Source organism: Mustela nivalis (assembly GCF_964662115.1).
Source record: "Mustela nivalis genome assembly, chromosome: 17".
Classification (NCBI taxonomy): Eukaryota; Metazoa; Chordata; class Mammalia; order Carnivora; family Mustelidae; genus Mustela; species Mustela nivalis.
Genome location: NC_139036.1, coordinates 22,213,300 through 22,227,577, shown reverse-complemented (window position 1 = coordinate 22,227,577; position 14,278 = coordinate 22,213,300). Strand labels below are relative to the sequence as shown.

The window sequence follows — 14,278 nt, the reverse complement described above, 5'->3', positions numbered from 1 at the left end:
AGCTGAAGGAGTCTGAGAAGATGGTGGAGGCATGCACTCTGACCTTGCCCCTGCCCTGAAAATGGGACAGAAAACCCTCCTGTGAGAGGAGTCCTCCCTGTGCCCAAAAAAGCAGAGCGTCCTTATCGCCAAAGAGAAGACAGTGGCAACGTGCGGGCCTTGCTAAGGTCCCCCAGTTGACTACACTTACCTCATTCTCTTGGACCTATCACATTCCTCCACGACCGCCTGCTCTTCATCAGACCAACCACAGAAACACTCAGGGTTCACAGTTTCTCCAGGTCTTCATTTTCTTAGGAAGGCTCCTGTGTCACGGACACTTGTATGAAAACAGAATGCATCTGTGTTGTGTGCTTCTCTTCTGTTGGGCTGGTCTCATCAGTTTATTTTCAGTCCAGCCAGGGACTCAAGGCTCAAAAAAAACTCTTTCCTCCCCTACACATTTCACCTTAATTATTTTACTTTTTGTTTTGAGAGGTTCTGGAAATAGAAAGGTCTTTCCCACGGAGGGGCTAGGGGAGGGAGGCAAACCCAAGGTATCCTTAAAAGGAAGGAAATGGCCTTGATGTTTCAAAAGATCAGGGAGAAGTGGGGGGGGGGGGGAGAAGTGAGAAATCAGAGCTGAGGCATGTGAAGAAATTAAACAACTCCCCACATCTTAGAGCAGATTGAATTTACATTTTACTTAAAAAATGGGGGGGGGGGTGGAGTACATACACAGGGAGGAAGATGGGGTGGGGAACAACAGTGATCTGAGATGGAGTTCTACAATTTTCCCCTACAATGATCGGTTCTGACTATTGGGCAGTATCTCTCCTGCTGGCGTCCAGTATTAACAAGGTCGTAGACGAGGGAACTGCCAGAGTCTAGGCCCAGATGGAAAGGAGAGGAAGTTATCATATACAATGTAAGTTTACAATACACAGCATTTTCTTTAAATGATGTGACGCAGTCGCAGGAAGAAGTTAACAATACTAACACGAGAATAATCAAGTTTTTGTTATCCATGTACAGCAACTAACTGCTTTACAAAAAAGCAAAATAATACAATATATCATCACATGTATTTACAGTGTAGTAAATATACTTTTCTGTCAAATTTTACACAAACTATTTACAGGTGAATATACTGCTTTAAAAAAAATTGTGTGGCTGACACGAAGAGTGAATTTTTGTATAAATCCATTGCATAACATTGAATAAGACATGCCTCATTATGCCTGGAGGGTTGTGAAGGGTGTAAAACAAAATGAAAAAACAAACAGAAAGGTCCAAACAAACTAAAAAACCCTAAAGCTCACTAAACAGGGAGGGAGGGCTACCAGCTTCTGCCCTGTGGGGGTGGCAGCTGACCGCTTATGGTAGGGTCCTCAGCACTGGGCTCAGGACTGGCCCAGGGCTGGCATTCAGCAATGAACATGTTGGTTGAGTGGATGAAGGATAGAGCTTTGCTGCTTTCCCCCAAGCCAGTGAACTGTATTTTCAACATAGGCAAACAAGGGCCCACCCCTGGGACTGGAGCAGTGATAAAACAGGTGGGTTATGCACAGTGAAAACGTGATGAGTTGATAATGTTTGCCTCTTAAAAAAAAAAAAAAAATCCCAAACAAATGACTTCTAATGTTCTGTACAGAACTTAAATCAGATTATAATGGAAAATCTGCCCCGAACTGCAGGTTTCTCATGCAGATTACGGTACGAGGCCTAAGAGTGTTTCATTTCTCTGGGGAAGCATATTGGTGAGACTTAGCTCACATTCACTTTAGTTACTTGGAAAGCTAGATTTTCCTCAAAAGTCGGAAGTTCTCTAAACAAGGTAAATTTTAAACCTTAGTAGGTTTTCAGATTTCCAGAAGTATTTTCAGTTCAAAGAAGGCTCAAATTTGATTTGTGCAACGCTGATCATTTCATGAGGTACTTCAAGTGAATTCATTCCATTCATTACACTAGAGGGAGATAACGAATAAATTTAAGAAACAGCATACCCTTGGAGAACTTATTATGGAAACACTATTTTTTTTTTTAAAACAGAAAACCTTTGGCAGTTTCTCTATTTTGACGGGAGAAGCAAAATAGCATAACACCCACCAACATGCACCAAATCAACCAACAAAGAGGAAAAACATGGAACCACAATGATTAAAGGCTCATATCTGCCTTTTATTCCAGGATCCAAGAAGTTGCGGTACCTTCCCAGAAGCACTGGGTTGCAGGAAAACCAAGACTATTGCCGCTTGGCATCAGGATGTTAAGCATCTATTTCTAAACTCAGTTCTCATCTCAGCAGTTTTATAGTCCTAGCTGCTCTGTTACTATGAACATTCTACTCTAACGCAGCCTCTACAATAGTTAAAAACGAAAAGTTTAGTTAATTGCACCTGTCTTCAATATTGTCCAACAATTCTAAGTCAAAATAACTATTAATACTAAAGTTTTTTCCTTTTATTTTGGCAAATGGTTCTTGCTTTTCCCAGACTGTAAACAAATTAAAAAAATTAAATTCTTGTTATTTCTGAATATCAAAAGCAATTTTATTTACATTAACATATTACATTGTTACTGTGTGGATAAATGTGAGATGTGTTATATTATTAAAATCAGAACACTTCAATGTACCATTATTTATTGATTTAGCTGTGGAATTTAATTTACTGAAATCCACTCATGAAACAGCACTACAGGAAGCTCCCCCTCCCCTAGGTGTCTTTTCCCCTCCCAAAGCCATTACATCGTAACATATAAAGGGAACCTGGGAGTAGGGGGATATCTTTTTGTAATAAATATGGTTTAGATCTAATCTGGCACATCCAGATACTACTACTATGTTCACTGAAGTCAAATCATTTTGCATACTGCAGGTACCACAAAAAAACTGGATCTGCATTACTGTGGAAATTCCAACACCAGGATAATCCATACCGTTCAGTATAGCAGCAACTCTTAAGGTCCCCTACTGTCATCCTAATGCAGGCTGACCAGTCCTTTCACAGTGATTAAATGCAATTCTATCATATAGAACCCAAATGTTTTGCTAAAAAGATTCCTGATTTTTTTGGAGGGGAGGGGGAAGATTACAAGACACTTAAAATACATGTTATCAAAGAAATTTTTGATAATATACACTATACTCTGTGTTTCTGGGAAAATTATTAAACAAAATAAAAGCATCAGCTACTCTAAAAGTCACGTACCATTTCATTTTGCTATGGAGCTAATGCAAACATCTATGAAAATTACCTTCAAGGAACAATTTTCAATACTTTGTTCATTGATTACCCTGCTTAGAATTATTTAGGAAAGAAGAGAAGGAGCGGGGAAACATATAGTTACTATACTTAGTATAGTTTTGGCTTATAAAAACAAAAAACAACTTTTAGTATATTTAAAGGTTAAAAGATAATCAACGGAGGAAAACAATAAACTAGTTTGGATGACTGAGTTTGGATAAGGCTTCAGAACCCATCGCTTTAATTTGGTAATGTTAAGATATATGTGGTTATGCTTCTTTTCCTGTAATTATTGCTAATACTCAAGTGTTAGTACTTCTTAAGAACTCATTACAAAATACCAAATCCCTCATCCCCCCCACCCCCCAAAGTACCTTGCCTGTGGCTTTATGGTGTGAAGTCACTGAAGTGTGACCTCTATGGTTCCTTCAGGTGTGTAAGGTAAAAAAAAGTCCACAGCTAAACGATTAAACATACTGGGGTTATAGTAGTATTTCTCCCATAAACTTCTATCTTGAAAAGTGTGTAAATAAGACTAACACTTTACTGTGTATGATGAAGAAGGGGAAACAGAGAAGGCAGAGAGCTCTGTGCAAATGGCTTTCATAGCTGGCCAGTGGTAGCAAGTATTCGAGAATCCATCCTCTCTCACAATTGGGATGTTCTCAGTTCAAGCGTCCTGACCTCCTACTTTCTTTGCAGTTGTTCTGAACACCTGCTTAAACCAGACACACCAAAAGTAGAAGGAAAACAAAGTCAAAGAAAAAGCAGCATTAAATTTAGGCAATGCTTCCAAGAGTTGATCATCTGGCAACATGGCAGACGTGGGCAGGCTCATTAAAGACATGAAGTGCAGCGTCACAGCACGGTGGTGAAGGGGTCACTAGTGACGAGCCCATGTGAGTTATGTCTGTTTGAAAAAGGAAAGAAAGAAAGCTTCACACGATCTTCTTAATGCTATTACGTTTGAAACTGCCAGCGCTTCTTTGCTTCTGCACTTGGCTTGCGGATCCATGGCGAGTTCGTCCACTGTTACAGTGCCCAGTGGTGGGGGAGAGTTCAACGTTCTCCTTGTCGATTCCTGGAGAGAAGCAGAGCAGTTAGTTACTCCCCCTCCTCTGCCGTCAAGCTCCAGGTCTGAATCTCATGGTGTGGGTAGGATACCACCTGGCCAATTGTTTTCGCATATTTCAATAGTCAACCACTAGGATGTTTACAAAGACCTTGCCACACAGAAAATGTCACATTTTGTTAAGCAAAAATTGCTATCATAGCAGAAAAACAGCGTAAGGGGGGAAAATAAAACCGTAACAATTGAGAAGCTGCCAGGGAAAGCTAGAGGCAGGCAGGCTTGAGCTGAATGAAGGCTAGCAGCTACCAGGAAGATTAGGGCTCCTTCCTCCACATCATACCAGAAGCTTCCAGCAGAGGTCAGCTTCTAGCCACATATCCTTACTGGTGTTTCTACACAGAATATACTCTCTAGTTGCAGAAGGTACTGAAATTTGTCACTTCAAAGAAAGGAAGATACTTTCTTCTTCTTTTTTTTTTTTAATCATAGCGCCTCTCCCAAAGGAACTCCGATATTTACTGAGAAAATAATAGAGGCCATAAGTTATACTGCAGACTCTTCTTTAAAGTTTTCAATTATGGCAAATCCCTTCGTGTTCCGCACCTAAAATAGATGCCATTCATTTCTTTCATGGAGGAGACTTAACCTCCAAAAATTGGGCCATCCTGTGAATTCTAGAAGCAGTCCAAGCAGTAACTGCATAAAAGTAACCAGAAGCAAAAAAAATAAAGGAAAAAAAAAAAGATATTTTTGCCCATTCCATTAGTAAAGATTGCAAATTAGATAGGTAACAGAATAGTGGTTACTGAGGACCGCAGTGACTGGAAGGGGGGAGGCGGGTGGTTTCTTGGGGGTGCTGGTAATGTTCAGTGTCTTGATCTGTATACTTTCCTGTCTGTTACACTTCAATAAAATTTACCAAAATAATCAGTGATTATATCCATCTGTGGCATAACTTGTGGGAGAGCAGAAAGCTGGACAGCATTTTAGCAATTTATATCAAAACGGAAAGTTCTGCTTGATATTTACTGATACAGAAAGATGACCATAATTTTGAAGTAAGGAAAAAAAATTTCTCACATACAGATTAAAAAAAAAGGGTGGGGGTGGGTGGGATAACAGCTTCCAGAAGCTTCCACTTCTGGATGGTGTTAATTCAGGTAATTTTTATTTTTCTCTTACTGTACCATTTGAATTTTAAAATATAAATGAAATCTGAGAGAGGAAAAATAATTGGTTTTGGACAAAGCACCATTTCAAGTCTAAAAGTATTCATGTTACAGAAAATGGACGTATATCTACACATGTGCCTTGTGGCTCCTGAGCAGGAAATGGATTTGTGATGATCTTCTAGGAGCCACACATCATTTAGATGCAGACTTGTGTTCAATTCAGAGTGTGAAGTATCTGGAGGCACATGGCCAGATTTCCAGAGGCTCAATAATGGTTTACTGTCTGTAACTTATCAGAGGAACACGGGGTATTTCTTAGTGCTTTTTTATGAAAAAGTGCACTGGGCGAGGGGTCTGCATGCAGCTCAAGGACATCTGCCACCCCCCTCGAAGAGCCACGCACGGTGAACCGGTATCTCAAATATGCTCTATTCCAATCATATGTGTGGAAAGATGAATGGAAGAAAGGATACCACAATGTCCACAGAAGTTTCTGGCTAACAGAATTCTGGATGATTTTTATTCTCTTCTATGTATCTGCATCTTCTCCAGAGTGAATTTTTAAGAAAAATAACAAAATTGACAGGAGGCTGCTTGTCACCTCCAGCGTGCCCTGAACTCTGTGGTGCGTGTCTGCGCAAGCTCCCTCTGGTGCCTTGCCTGTCTCCACAAGATAAATTCGACCCATGTTTTCCTCATCTCCATTTCCTTCAGGATGACTCTGCTGGGTCCTGCCAGAGCTCCCAGCTCCCCCCCTCTCTCCCTGCTTCTAGATGGCATTTATATGTCTTACATTCTGCCCCTGTTACCATAGCTTGTATATACGTCTTATTTCCTCTATGAGAATAAAAGCACCTAGAAAAGCAAAGATCATTTATTATTCATTTTCATTTTCTGGTAAGATTTAGTTGGTATCTTTTTCAGTAAATATTGGTTGAACTGAATGCTTCCATTTTAAAATATGATCATTGCTGTAACTCAGAGCCCAAAAGCATGCAGCCCCTGATCTGCAGGGTGTGGTGCCACATTTTGAGTGGAAAAGAAAAGAAAAATATTGTTTTTTAGCTTCCTGCATTTGAAATTATCATGAACTTAGTGCATCTGACTTTCCATTTCCTTAAATCTGCTTGTGGCCTACAAGTTCAAGTCCACAGTTTCTTATGTGGATTCTTATCCTTCACAGAAAATAAGATTTAGGCAAAGCTAGGATTTAAACAAACAAGGGTTTGAAACAACTAGGGGACAGCTGTCAGGAGGAGCCCAGTGTGGCCCACCACGAGGAGGGACCGTGGCTCTCTGCCTTCAATCTGCCACCCTGGGGCTGGTTCTTGTATGCCCACCTGCGACACGGCATTGCTACCGAGAGATTCAGCTCACTCCACGGAGAAAGCAGTCATTACGCTGCAAGGTGGCAATGCTTTTATCTGAGGACAAGGGCCTGCTGCCCACCGATATTCTTAAGAATTAAAGTTACAGGGGCGCCTGGATGGCTCAGTGGGTTAAAGCCTCTACCTTCGGCTCAGGTCATAATCCCAGGGTCCTGGGATCAAGCCCCACATTGGGCTCTCTGCTCAGCAGGGAGCCTGCTTCCTCCTCTCTCTCTACTTGTGATCTCTGTCAAATAAATAAAATATTTTAAAAAATTAAGAATTGTCAAAAATTAAAGAAAAAAAGGAATTAAAGTTACAGAAGTTGGGGTCACATAGATTAAGTCACTAGGGTGAAGCTAAGGATATTCTATTTTCTGTTAAACAATTAATCTTCAGGGGCGCCTGGGTGGCTCAGTGGGTTAAAGCCTCTGTCTTCGACTCAGGTCATGATCTCAGGGTCCTGGGATCGAGCCCCACATCGGGCGCTCTGCTCAGCAGGGAGTCTTTTCCCCCTCTCTGCCTGCCTCTCTGCTTACTTATGATCTCGGTCTGTCAAATAAATAAATACAATCATTAAAAAAAAAAAAAAGCAATTAACCTTCAGACCTTTAAATAAAATTTTTAAAACCTTACTTATTCCTGTTAAATGTTAAGGATAGAAAGCAAGGTATAAAGTCTTACACATATAAAGTCTCTACTACGTAAAAAAAAAAAAAAGACAACAGAAGAATATGTACTAAAATGTAAACGAGGGCGCCTGGGTGGCTCAGTGGGTTGAGCCGCTGCCTTCGGCTCAGGTCATGATCTCAGGGTCCTGGGATCGAGTCCCGCATCGGGCTCTCTGCTCAGCAGGGAGCCTGCTTTTCTCTCTCTCTCTCTGCCTGCCTCTCTGCCTACTGTGATCTCTCTCTGTCAAATAAATAAAATCTTTAATAAATAAATAAAATGTAAACGAACAGTGATTATCTTAGAGTGGTGGGATCATGGGTGATTTTTTTCCTTCTATCCTTTAAATTTTCTAATTATTTTCTTAATGAGCATGTGTTTCCTTTTGGTAAAAAATGTTTAAGGGTCACTGACTTAGTCCCATCACTCATAGCCAAAAGCTTCCACACTGTGTGAGAGGCTGACATCCTACTTCCACTCTCAAATTAATTTTCATCTCAACTCTTACTTTTGTATGTGTGTTTTCTTCCTATTCAGTGACCCAACTCTAAACCACACACAGGTAAATGTGGTAAAACTGATTCCCAACCTCACAGCAAAGCTGTATTACCTTAAAGATCAAAGGAGAAGCTGACATATACACCGTGGAGGGCCATTTTTAAGAAAAAAATTAATTAAACTGCATTGTATTTATACGAAGCTACAGCATTTTCGAGAAGCCAAGTTAGTAAGAAGCAGCAATCATAGTGCCCGGTTCTGACATTTCTGTTTCCCAGCATAATTAGCATGTTTGAGAATTTTGGCAGCAGCCTTTCTTTCTGCCTTCTATAGTGAAGTCTGGTCTTAGCATTCCATAGGAAGAACTCTCAGATGGTCAGCCAGACTGCTGAAATGCAGGCAGAATCCACCCTGCACTGGTACGGGCTGTAATTTAAATTAGGAAGCAGACCCTGGTGTCACCTCTCCGAGGCTTTGCACTCTGGTCTCTCTTAGGCCCCTAAGTATTGGCTCATCCTTCTGACCCTCAGTGGGCACAAAAGCAAAAACAAAAACAAAAACAAAAACAAAAACAAAAAAAAACCCCAGGAGGTGATGGAAACCCCAAAACTACCACCTGAATGAAACAAAGGTAAAAACTTCTGTGGTCCTGATTTCCTAGTTTAAGTTCTCCCACAGACAGGCTGTGGTCAAACGTGCAGCCAAGTTAGAAACACGCAGGACGGAGGAAGCTGAAATTCTATGCAGTAGTGCATGAAGAAGCACTACGCTTCAGTGAATTGTGGTGGTTCCTGATAAAGATGAAATCCTAAATAAAAGGTGTTATTGGCCAGAATTCAGTAAATCAAGAGGGAAAAATGATTAGAGTGCATGATGGTTAACTGAAGTTGTACGTCTATCTCCTCTGCTTGAACATGAGTTCCTTGAAGGCAGGTATAGGGTTTATTTATTTTGACAGCTGGGGATAGATCCAGCCTGACGAATAATAAAACACGTCATTTAAAAAATTCACCTAAATTTTAAGCGCCAAAATGGCTTTCCCAAACTGGAACCTCATACTTTCATGAAATAATAAAAGGATGGAATCCCTTTCAGTTCTTGAGAAGCTGAAGAAAAAGGGGTTAGGTGATTTGTGAGAAGTCACACCCCAAAAATAAAAGACGAATAACTCGCATCTCACACCACCTGCACAGGAGGGCTGGCAGGTTAGCTGACTCTGCGCTGCTTAGTTGATTACATCTATGCTATGGCAAACCTGTCAGAAAAATCTTATGGCATATATGAGAGGGCAAACATATCAGCAGGCTCATTTGTTTCATACAATGATGCAAACATGTCAGAAGACCCAGGTCCGAGTCTTGGTGGGATCAGACCCTAATTGGTTTTAGTTCTCAGTCTGTCAATTAAGGATAAGAGTAGATGTGCCTATTTCAAAGGGTTGTTAGAACACTCAGACAGGATCATCCAGGTGAAGACTTTCTGCACACAGATAAAATAATTCTACACAAATCAAGATGCTCCTAATACCTGAAATTAAAGACTAAGTGACATACTGAAAGGAGTATTAGAATGAATGCACAGTACTTGAATTTCACACTAGAATGTGTACCTAAGTTAATGTGAACCAGTACAAAATATAATAAATCGTAAAAGAAAAGGTAACTATAGCTTATTCTTAGGGACAGTAAATACCTTCACGAAGACATGTTAAATATGTGTTTAGAAATATTTGTATTTTAAGCTAGATATACAAAACCTTAAGAATTAACAAAACTTTTAATGTACTTTCATCAGTTGCTAATACTTCCTTTTTGTATTTGGCCTAATCTTTTTGTATAATAGTTACAGAAGAGTTAAAAGAAGACAAGGCAACTTTTATAAATTAGATAGAAGTGCATCACATTTTCTTCTTCTTAGTCCTTAGAGCTAACTAAAGACCATATTCCCTTTTTAAAATATAGATGATAAGAGTACACAGCCAGCTTTAATTTCTAAGGAAGTACTGGGATTGATTTATACTGGGGGAAGACAAGTATTTCCTATGCTAAAAACTCTTCCTCAAACCACATACCCTGCTTTCTCTACTAACTCTCCCTGGGGTTTCCTGTTCACCGGCCTGTGTTTGCCCGGGGCAGGGACCGCATGTTCTGTGTTCACGGGGGAGTGGTAGCAGCTCGTTCATGGACACAGGATGCACGGCCCTGCAGGGTCAGTGAGCACCAGACCTTAAAGCAGTGGTTTTACAAGTGCCTCAGGTGCTAAGCCAAACGGTGCTGACAGGGCTCGGTGAATGAAGTCTCATGCCATGTGCCCAGGATGAACGCGGGGGAAGCGGCATGTCGTGCAGAGATGGCGGAAGGAAAGAGTACCTTGATGAGGAAACAGCCGCATGAAAACTGCCGACTTAGAACAAGGCAGAGAAGCTTCACAGACACAGGATGGAAGGAAAGACAAAAGTGAGTGATGTCCACAAGGCTTTTTGAAAGGGTGAAATACGAGTAGATATTGGACAATTGTTATGTTCCGTGGTTTTCAGAAACAATCTTCTGAATTGTTGAACTCTGACCATTAATTTCCTAAATATCACACTCTAAATAAATGTTAGGACTTACAATTTTACAGATAGATGTGTTTTTACCACATTCTTTGGAATGAAGAATTTGAAGTCAAGAATTAAACTAAAAAATGAAAAGAAAAATTAGCAGAAATTACACCAAGCAATTGCTCAGTTTAAAATTATTTTTCTCCCTTAAATCCAGGGTAATAATAACACAGAGAAAGATAGGAAAGAAATTAAGAAAATGCCAAATAAAGGTCTGGGGATACCATATGCAGTGGCCAAAAACATTAAAATTGTTTCAGGGATTTTAAGTAGTCTCGAAAGAGACGCCTTAAGTGCCTTCTAAGAGGGAGACATTTGAAACCTGGTGAACGTATCAGGAGTGTTACTGACTCAGGGCTCAGCCTCCCCGTAGAGAAACGGTGCTGATACCCTACCCATGCACACACAGCTGTCAGCGGCGCTGATCACCCAGCTGCCCAGGGGGAAGGTCTACGTTGAAGAAGCTAAGTGACGGAGTAACTGACAGGCTTGGACACAGCCCCAAATAAAGTGGAAGAGGTGAATTAAAACAACAATAACCCTCAACTGAACAGGTTTTTTGCTCTAAAAAATTCATCCTCCAACACACAGTAAAATAAGCTGATCAAAGGCGGGGGGGGGGGGTGGCGGGGGATTTTTTTTTTCCCCCTAGTAAAAAACATTTAAAATAGACCACATGGCTGTTTTGTTCAAAAAATTATAACACACGCCTCACATTTTTTTGAGGTAAAAAATACATTATAAAAGTTTTGCTGTAACTATTACCTGTGTCTTCCAAATAAATGTCTCTTTGATCCATCAGAATACTCTGTAGTACAAAGTACAACATAACAAGCCCCATGAGAGAGGTCAAAATGACTCTTTCTGTGTACACTTCACCCTCTTACCCTGACATCCACCTGAGGGCAGGTATTATGAGCTACTAGCTACCCCCCTTCCACAGGTCTCAGAAGAGTTCCTTATATGTAGTGAACAATGAATCTCTGTAGGATTAAGTATCTGGGATTCTGGTTATTTTCTACTGAGCACTGTAGTAGTAATCTTGCACTTAAAATCAAAGAACTTGCATACATGTAGAATTTGTTAGAAGGAAGTAAAAACTTGAGCTCAAAACCCATTACTGAGACCCAAAGGCAAAAACTGTCAAGTCTCTGGTGACCAGGGTCTTTCCCGTCTTTAAGTGGCCCAGATTATCTAGTATATGTCTACAAAATGGGTCCTCAAATGTTTACTGAATTAAATTATAGTGTGAAAAACACTGGGAGACACTGGCAGAGTATAAATTAAAACTTAATACATTGGAAGCGGATCTATTTAATTTCCTAATGGGTACTTAGTCTATATAATTCCATCTGGATTTCTATTCCTAGTATACTTGGTCTTCAACATGAAAAGAGGATGGAGGGAGACTGCACTTGAGAAGGTTATAAAACATGCAAAACTATGGCTTTAAAAAGGCTTCTTTGCTCATTACCTAAGAAGACCATTCATGGCTGAGTGGTAGAAATGCTGAGACCACTCACAGCATTTTTAAGTGAATAACTTGGTTTTTCTAGCTCTAAATCTGGTTCTTCCATTCATGTCCAGCTCAGCCACACTGGACCTAACAGGGGACCACAAAATCACCTTGGCATATCTTGTATGTCAGAGAGTAAATTTTATGGATTCTCTTCAGGGCTCTCTTAGTGACATTTGGGAAAATCTGAAGAGGCAGAGTTTTATGTTCATTTGGCTAAAAAGTTAATATAAATTTACATGCACTGAACTCCACTGATAGCTCCACTGATGCCAAGTTCAATTTCAACTAGGGAGGGAGTCAGAAGACAGTCATTTACACATTTTAAAATATAGACTTAGTGGGGCGCCTGGGTGGTTCTGTGGGTTAAGCATCTGACTTTGGCTCAGGTCATGATCTCAGGGACCTGGGATTAAGCCCCACATTGGGCTCCCTGCTCAGCAGGGAGTCTGCTTCTCTCTCTCTCTCCCTCTGTCCCTCCCCCTGCTCATGAGCTCTCTCTTTCTCAAATAAATGAAACTTAAAAAAAATACAGATTTAGAAAATAATCCTCTTTGTGCTAAGGGGATAGACAAGTGAGCTATGATAGTTTGTCAGGAAGAATGGATTTTCAGAGACAATTGCTTTATGTAGTGACCAACACTTTCTCAGAAGCTGGTGGCTGATGAATTACCACCCCCCCCCAACATAAGTTAATATATTATTTAAGTAAGGTTTAATGCCTGGGAGTGGGAGGGAGTTCATGAATCTTATCTAGCTGATTTGACAGTGAGAATGCTGGCTGGTGACCAAAAAGAAAACAGAGCTTAGTGGCTGATCCTTGTTAAGTACCAAAGATCTAGAAAGCAGAGGCTTGCACTGACAAGGAAAGTCTACAGCAGAGTGGAGCTCTACGCAGATCAGTGACTGTTGCCTTTTGACATAGGGCAACAGAACTTTCACCTGCTTAAAGCTCAGGAGACTGGGAGCAGATTAACGTTGGGTAATTTGATGACAAGCCACATCTGTGGCTCCACTTCAGGGAGTGACATGAAATTTTTTTTTTTTAAGATTTAATTTATTTATTGAAAGAATGTGTGAGTGAGAGAGAACGCACAAGCCGGGGGGTGGGTTGGGGTGTGGGAGGCACAGAAAGAGGGAGAAGCAGATTCCCCATTGAGGAGGGAGCCGGACACGGGGCTCGATCCCAGGACCCCAGGATCAAGACCTGAGCCAGAGGCAGCTGCTTAGTGGACTGAGCCGCCCAGGAGCTCCTAGAATTTCTTTAAATATTTCTGCTTATGAGGCTCTTGGGCAGTTCAGTCGGTTGGGCATCTTACTCCTGGTTTCAGCTTGGGTCACAGTCTCGAGGTCATAGGATGGAGGTCCTGCATCAGGCTCCGCACCCAGCTCGGGGCCTGCTTTCTCCCTCCCTCTCCTTCTAACTCTCCACCAATTTGCACGCTATCTAAATAAATAAAATCTTTAAAAATAAATAAGCAAGTAAGTGAATAAATAAATACTTCTGCTTGGGACTTGGCTGATGGGGAGTGGAAATAGGAACCTATTTTGATTTTTATACAGCCAAACATCAAAGTTGAAATGCTAGGCTGAGTTGAGAATCTGAGTTAGATTCATTACTTCCTTCAGCTCTTTGATATCAGCAAACTCAGCTCCATAAAGAAATGAGGAGATAGGAATATAAGATTCCATGTAGCTAAAGATAAAAACAGTATACCTAATTACAAATGAAATATTAGCTCTTAAAGAGGTATTCTATAAGAGCAAATGGCAAAAGCACAGTAATTAGATACATAGATAAATCAGGATCACTTCATGGAGACAAGCCCACAATTTGGAGATACAAATGGGTTTGCTTCATAGGAGAGTATAACCACTACTGGAAAGATAAACCCTTTTCCCAAAAACATGTAGTAAAATAATCTGGCAAACTGAGGATACAGAATTTGCAATTCAGAGCCAGGAAATGCTGAGTACCATGATTCTACTTAATTAATTCTTTTAAAGCTTGTTTTAAAGCTACTTTAAAAGCTTGTTTCCTTTGAGAATAGTCAAAGGCTTCCAGGCTGTGGTCGTCTATTCAAGCAGCCATCTAAAGAACTACTAAAAGTAACACTATTGGTTTAAAACTGTAACCAAAACCACATATACTATT

At 40.5% G+C, this 14,278-nt stretch overlaps 1 protein-coding gene across 10 annotated transcripts in view; it reads right to left on the bottom strand.

The window, feature by feature from the left end:
• Positions 1 to 658: 658 nt before the first annotated feature.
• NF1 (neurofibromin 1) overlaps positions 659 to 14,278 on the bottom strand; it is a 255,085-nt gene continuing 241,465 nt past the window's right edge. For 8 of the 10 annotated variants that reach the window (XM_082707297.1, XM_082707296.1, XM_082707299.1 and 5 more), the window contains one exon: positions 659 to 4,308. In XM_082707297.1, the coding sequence (XP_082563423.1) occupies positions 4,166 to 4,308 (143 nt within the window). In that variant the 3' untranslated portion in view covers positions 659 to 4,165. The remainder of the gene's footprint in view (positions 4,309 to 14,278) is intronic. The other 2 variants (XM_082707302.1, XM_082707294.1) reach the window with 1 other exon arrangement.